General features: G+C 45.1%; 1 protein-coding gene across 2 annotated transcripts in view; it reads left to right on the plus strand.

Annotated features, from left to right (window-relative positions):
* LOC120577846 (NADH-ubiquinone oxidoreductase chain 2) overlaps positions 1 to 7,500 on the plus strand; it is an 11,451-nt gene that overhangs the window by 2,461 nt on the left and 1,490 nt on the right. The window contains exons 2-3 of one of the 2 annotated variants that reach the window (XM_039829736.1): positions 1,322 to 1,893; positions 3,377 to 7,500. The exon at positions 3,377 to 7,500 is cut by the window's right edge and continues 1,490 nt beyond it. In XM_039829736.1, the coding sequence (XP_039685670.1) occupies positions 1,322 to 1,893; positions 3,377 to 3,565 (761 nt within the window). In that variant the 3' untranslated portion in view covers positions 3,566 to 7,500. Of the gene's footprint in view, positions 1 to 1,321 lie in introns of both variants that reach the window. The other variant, XM_039829737.1, reaches the window with a different exon arrangement.

A 7,500-nucleotide genomic window follows, 5' to 3' on the forward strand; every position in this document is an offset into this window, starting at 1 on the left:
AAACGCTTCCTAAGGCGACCCTCTCGAGTTTCCTAGATTGAAGTAGCCTTTCTTTCGTCGCCCTACCAAACGAAAGAAGTCACTATCAAAAAGCTCGCCCTACTGAAGTACCAAAGGTGCGCTCCGCCCGGTGACTCAGAAAGAAATGGGTTTGCGCTTTGAAGTGATGAGGTCGCAAAGAGGGAAGTAGGGCTCCTATTGACTAAAGGTTGGTTCTTCGGTTTCCTTTAGAATGAAAGTAGCTATGAAGCCCCTACTACTTATACTGACTTTGTTTGATTAAAAAGGCGAACCCCAACTAGTCGTATGGGGTGGGGTGCTTGTGGTAAGCTGCCTTGGATATGAGTCTGAGGAATTCCTAAAAAAAGGCAAAGTCCGGTATTTGACGAAGATCTTTCTATCAATAGATAGGATTTAGTGTTCGATATAGGGGATAGGATCCATCTTCTCTCTCTCTTACTTAGTTAGGTTTCTTTTTTTTTCAGTGCAACACAGGAAAGCGCCCTCTTTTTGTCATCCCTGCAGCTTTCCAGATTATGTATTGAACGTATGGCGTAGCTAGGATCTTAAAATCATGTTTGAGCCTAGCCTATCCTATGTTCAAACCAACCCCCCCCCATTTGAATAAGGCTGGAAAGAATGCCCGCCAAGTTCAGATAAGGGAATGCTTCCCCCAACCATTAAAGGAAAGGCTCGACGAAGGGAGGGAGATGCGGCGGGGGAAGGAAAACGCTTTCGGAGATCGATATTTTTTTATTTATTTATCATCGAAAACGAAGAAGGCCGAGGATGGCCTACGGTGCGTGTTATCTGAAGGGAACACGCTTTTTCGACCGCGGTGGTATGATTTGGGGCCCTCTCCGCGTTCCGCCCGCAGGCCTCTTGGGATAGCAGCCTTCGTTGCCTGCCCTTTATATCTCGGCCCGGGAAAGCGCTGGCAACAACAGAAAGGAAGGGGTCCATGTAGTGCGTCCGCCCCCTTCTTAGTCGATGGGGCAGCAGGTTCGGCATCTACTAAAAAAGAGAGAATCCACTTGAGATAACCACGCCTCTGCTAGGCAGCGTGTGGAATGGCCAAGAGCGGACCTTTTTGGATATATAATCCAAGTGGAGAGTGGAGTTACGGGAACAGCCGTCTGATGGAAAACTACTTTCACGTTCGGTTCAGAGAGCACTTTTTTTTCGTCGAGAATTCTTCGTTCCCTTTCGTGTGAATTCCCCAGCGGCGAATTCAACACTTTTTGGGCCCTATCTATTCCATCTCTCAAGCCCCGAATAAAACCCCCCTCCCCTTCGGACTCCATATCTCTTTTGACTCTATATATGTGGGCACCTGATATCTATGAGGGTTCACCCACCCCGGTTACAGCATTCCTTTCTATTGCGCCTAAAATTTCTATTTTTGCTAATATTTCACGTGTTTCTATTTATGGTTCCTATGGAGCTACATTGCAACAAATCTTCTGTTTCTGCAGCATTGCTTCTATGATTTTAGGAGCACTGGCCGCCATGGCCCAAACGAAAGTAAAAAGACCTCTAGCTCATAGTTCAATTGGACATGTAGGTTATATTCGTACTGGGTTCTCATGTGGAACCATAGAAGGAATTCAATCACTACTAATTGGTATCTTTATTTATGCATTAATGACGATAGATGCATTCGCCATAGTTTTAGCATTACGGCAAACCCGTGTCAAATATATAGCAGATTTGGGCGCTCTAGCCAAAACGAATCCTATTTCGGCTATAACCTTCTCCATTACTATGTTCTCATACGTAGGAATACCCCCGTTAGCCGGCTTTTGTAGCAAATTCTATTTGTTCTTCGCCGCTTTGGGTTGTGGGGCTTACTTCCTAGCCCCAGTGGGAGTAGTGACTAGCGTTATAGGTTGTTGGGCGGCCGGAAGGTTGCCACGAGTCAGTCAGTTTGGGGGACCTAAGGCAGTTCTCCGTGCACCGGACACGTAGCTTACCGAATCAGTTGCGACACCGATGGGAATGCATGCTACGAAAGATAGGGTCGAGTCTGAAACATCAACCGTCTACTCAATATCCTTGTACGAGTCCACAATCACTACACGAGATGAACCTTGGTTTGGTGAATTGAAGTTTGCCTTAGGTGTAAAAAAAAGGACTCCCAGTTACTGCGCGCGATCGTATACTGAGGTGCTCCCCGCCGGTTGTTGGAACGACGCGAGCCGGGCCTCCATTCAGAAAGATGAAGGGTCCAAAAAAAAGTAAAAATAGGGGGTTAACAATTCCCCATCTCATTGGGGGCGGAAAACGAATCGACATCTCGATGTGATACAGCCTTTTCTATTTTTGTTGGGAAAGAACGGCGAAGTCCATCCGAACCGTCCAATGAAGAATAAGAGGAGAGCAAAGCGCCAATGGCGCGCGAAGCGCATGCGAAAGGGGCACGGAGAAAAAAAATAAGTGTGGAGGATAAGCAGCCGAGCTCATTCCCTTCGCTTCCTGGGCCCAAAGCAGTGCAGTCTTTCCTGGCCAAATCAAGGATTTGGGGCGCTACTTAAAGAAATCCATTTTTTTTAGTCATATATATTAATAGAAAGATAGATCCATCCATCTATCCTATCCGATTTCGATTTTTATATCTAAAAAAGAATCGATTTCATTCAACGTTTGATTCAAAGAACTGCGCTTAGCCCCCCCCCGCTCATGAAACGGCTCGGCTGCAATGGATGGCAGAGGGTCCGTAGTACCCAAAGAACTGGAGTGGTCCAGTAGCCGGGAAGGGGCCTAGAAGTGCCAACTACTACACCACACTACACTCGGCTCTACACATTTACAGAGCTAACCCCTGTCCAGTCCCTGGCAGAGTGAAGGGGGCTTCCATCCTTATTCCCTATTCCCTCGCCCAGGCTAACGGGGCCTTACTTATTCAGGGGGGGGAGAGTGGAGCCCCGAGAAGCACTGTTGAGAGGAAGATCCTTGGCCCCTCCTCATTCTCTACAGGGTTCCAAACCTTTCTTCAACATAGGTGACAACGAGCGGGGCAGAGATGGAAGAGATCGAACACGATAATAAGAAGCAAGCTCGCCTTCCTTTTATATCATTTTGATAGAGAGGGATGGAGAAAGTGGACAAAACAGACTCGCATTTCCCAGTCGAAAAGATGGGTTCCTTTTTCGTCTTGCATTTCTCATCGCGGAAAAATAATAATATTGAAAACGTTCCCAACCCACCAACCCTTTCCTTCGTAGAGCCGTGTATTGTAATCCGAACCTGCCCGGAGCGAGTCTCCCATAGAGGCAAGTTAAGTTGGTGAGCCGTATGATGGGCAACTATCTCCTGCGGTTCGGAGAGGACTCAGCTGTTAGTTAGTACCCCCTTTCGGGGTGGACCTTTCACTCTATTTTATTATATACGCTTAGCGAAAAGAATGTTTTTTGATACACCTAGGACATGGATTTTATATGAACCAATGGATCGTGACAAGTCGTTACTACTAGCAATGACTTCGTCTTTCATTACTTCATCCTTTCCATATCCCTCTCCCTTGTTCTCAGTTACTCATCAAATGGCACTCAGTTCATATCTTTAAGTTCGATCATTGACAAGGTTCAAAGAAAGGGTGGGCCATTGATAAAGAATCGATTCCAAAGCACAATGCTAGCAAGGGTAGCTACTAGGAAGAGTTGACGGTATGAAATAGCTCGACCTATAGAATAGGGAGAGGAGTGGACTCTGTTATATTTATTCTTCATGATCGGCAACCAAGGAAAAGGAATCCGAAGCTACTTAGCTACACGTCGAAGGTATTCTTCAATATCCTGATCTCGAAATTGCGTAAGATAAAGAAGCTCTTCGTCGAATTAAAACAAGGGACTTTGAAAAAGGTCTCATCAGGAAGGACGTCAGACAACATGATCCGAGGAAAAAAGGCTCTCATCAATACCGTGGGAACCCGAATTCAAAAAAGAAAGCTCGGTGCAGCTACACACCTGCAAGCTTCGGTAGCTGAAGAAGAGCTGTTATCGCAGGGAAAGAAAGATGATTTACCCAGGGAGTGGACCATTATTCAATGCATATTGATTGAGAATCTGTGTAGGATCGCTAACCTTCTCTTACGTGAGACACGGAGATGGAAGAATGGTAGGCCAGTCTTGACACAAAAGGGCTTTCAGACTTAGCCAAGGAACGCCATGACAGATAAGCAGGGACCTAGAACATGAGAAAGACTGATGAAGGAAGGGACACGAGGGCTCCTCTTTATCACTGGAAGATTCTAATATTCAACAGTAGAATCAGTCCCCAACCTTAAAAATGAAGGATCAAAAGTCTGCTTTCCAAAACCCACGCAAATGGAGGCAGATGACCTCAGACACATAAAAAGGGGTAGAACAAAGCTTTTCCATATAGCAACTTGATCCGGACTCTGTCATTAGAAGAAGACCGCTTTGAAGTGGACGGAGAAATAAAATTACTAAACCAGCCATGCGGGTTGGCCACTAAAGAAGAAGGCCTCTACGAACGATTTCAATAGAGAAAGAGAGAAAGGACCGTTCGGCTATGTAAAGAAGTCCCTGCAGGCTCCAACCCAGTCCTGACATTCTACAATAAGAGTGTCCGACGTCGGGGCACCGCTTTCATTCCAGCGCTTGGCACTCTAACTTTACCAACACTAACCACTGAATAAGGAAGACATACCACCCACACAGCAAACCAACGCACCCCGGAAAGAAGAAGGGTAGCGCCCGGCCCGGGTGAAAGACCATGCCTTCCCGCTCCCTCAGGCCTTTATATTCTAGTGAGTGTTCCGTGAGTGGGTTCTCGATTTAGGCGGGCTATCAATCGACTATGATAAATAAGATAAAGAAGAGGTCTTAGTCGACTATTAGGGAAGTTCAGAGTTCTTTGATTCATTCTAGCTCTTAGGGATGGAAGAAGATATAATAGAGAGAGGGCTTAGTACACGTGGGACTTATGCCTTTATTTTCGGATCAATGAGACAAGGAGTTACTCAGAGCTTAGGGCCTTTGCCAAAGGAATGGGACCCCTTCTAAGCGAGTCAATCCCAGTAGAGGAAGGTAATTTCTTTCCTTAGTAGTTTGCTTTCATCCGAATTAGTGGTTTCAGATGGATTCGTCTTTGATGTAAATAGCCCACTGGAAGTAAAGTATAGTGTGGTTCCACCTCGCAAGGAGAACAAGCGATAGATTGAAGATCAACAGGGCTTAATCAAATAATCAAGTAGGAAAGGAATAGGAAGAGAAAGAGCATGTGTGCTAAGGCACAAGGTCCCGTATTGGCACTTTCAGGTGGGCTAAAAAAGAGCCCCAAAGGAAGCCAGTAAGCTAAATAGGAATAAATGTTAAGTTTCACTTAAGACTTTTGAGGGAGCTTAAGGTAGTTTACTTGCTTACTTGTTAGAGTCAGGCTAATAAAATTCTTGTTTAAAAGCACTTACTTACCAAGGACGTTAATATATATTAAAAACCACATGAGATAGGCACATACATCTATCTTTTGCCTTGATAACTTCTAGGTGAGGGGGTTGAGTACCTCTCTGACTAGTTCCTACTTCGCTTCCAGAATGTAGCTTCATCTAGCAGTTGGAGCTAGTTGCCTCTTCACCTGACCCTACTCCACTTGACTTTCATTTCATGTTCTCCCTGTATCTAAAAAGCATCCATGGTAGCCTCAGAAGTTGAGCTAGCCCACCTTTGCCTTTCTTTCTTATCTTTCTATCCCTGCCTGTATCCTATCCTTAGAGCTCCCCTTTGCGTTGATTATAGGCCTTTTCTTTGCCCTTTGGGAGAGGTAAGGTATAGAGCTTGAATCCCCCAGCTGACATCTTTTTCTCCATTGGGCATCCTCATGGCATCTACTTCTTTAAATAAAAGATAAAAAGCTTTTGCCGCTCTTTCCTTGGCTTTCTTTCGCGTACGTGTGCTCGTCTATCCTTTAATAGAAAGAAGCAATTTCTCTGTTCGAAATCAAGCTACAGGCCATCAAAGATGGCGGTAGAACAGCTAGCAAGAGGTGCCCAGGTACCGTTAACAAGCTCATGAATTTAACTTTCAAGCGAACCCCATGCCTTATGGTTTGAGAGTCCGTTTGATTATAAGCCTTTAGAATGGTTATATATACTTTAGAAAAGGGCTATCTCTCTCCAGCTTTCCTTTCTTGCTTTCTAGCCCCGATGCCAATGCCCTTTCTGTTCTCGAGTCTTTGCAATCTTCTGCCATTCCTCGAGTACTAGCACTTTGAAATGGTTAGAACACTGTCTTCGAGTCCGGTTGAGAAATAGCGGATTTGAGTACCGGGAAGTAAGTATGAGTAAGGTCCGGGTCTGGTTGAGTAACTCAGGATAGAGAGAGTCCTTCATTTCTAATCTAAAGTATGAATAAATAGTAGACATGTAGCTGCCTTTTAGGTATTGAATCCCTGGCCGGGAAGCGTGAACGATAACATGAGTCTTTAAGAACAGAGTGACCCCGTGGGTTGTCCATTCTTTCGGGTATTCACTCAAAAATCATTGAATTGAATAAGGCTATTCGACTTAGGACTCCCTTACTAAGCTTTCAGGAAAGTCTGAGATCTCATTGTCTTCCTAAAGCCTTTTTAATCCTAAATGAACAGATATAAGATAGATGTAGAGACTCATCCTTGATTCCTATCGGTCAGGGCCCTTGAAGAACCCTCCACGAATTATCGATAGTAGTTTACTAATCCAAGGAAGGAGTGATGCGAAGAATTGCTTTCTTTCGTACCCATTCACAAGAAAGAAGGGTCTCAAGCAGTGTGTTCATGGTCACTCAGAACATAGGATTTTCGGCATCAAAGAGCGCGTGGGACAGGTGAGGGAAGGAAGGGCGGGATGAAGCAAGCAGCCAATCCCTTGCTGGTTAAAAATAGCAGCATCAGTATTAAAATAATCAACACTATGGGGTGGGGCTGCCAATAGGTGTTTGCACAATTTGTAGCTTCTCCTTCTTATACTATTCGAAGAAGCTGATTGCTTTGTTCACCACATCCACAGGATAGTTCTGTATGTCCTGGAACTGCAGCAAATTTCTATCACTCCATAAAGCCCATGCAACTACTAGCATCAGTTCCAGCTGCTCTTCATCAAGACACTTCCCCATCTCCTTCACCCAATCTGAGAGAGAGCCTGCATCTGTTGAGTATGAAGGGCTAATGGGCAGAGTAGCCAAATGCCAGATGCCCAGGGGCAGCCCTTTAAAACATGAATGGTAGATTCAGGCTCCATTCCACATCTGTCACAAAGCAGGTCAACCTCCACCTTTCTTTTCCCATTTCACTCGTCTTGCATAAAAAAAACCACCAAAATCCACATCTAAAAGGGAGCCCGCGATAAAAATGCCTCCTCTATGAGATCTCGGTGCTACTGCCCAGCCCCACCTTCATTTTTTTCGAATTACGACTACTCGACTTTTTTTTTTCCTAAGCAAAGATCTAGGGGGGAGGAGCTCTTCTTGCGTAGTATACCTTTTCCCAGAAATTCCAGGCTCG

This window comes from Medicago truncatula, unplaced genomic scaffold (assembly GCF_003473485.1).
Source record: "Medicago truncatula cultivar Jemalong A17 unplaced genomic scaffold, MtrunA17r5.0-ANR MtrunA17Chr0c03, whole genome shotgun sequence".
Lineage (NCBI taxonomy): Eukaryota > Viridiplantae > Streptophyta > Magnoliopsida > Fabales > Fabaceae > Medicago > Medicago truncatula.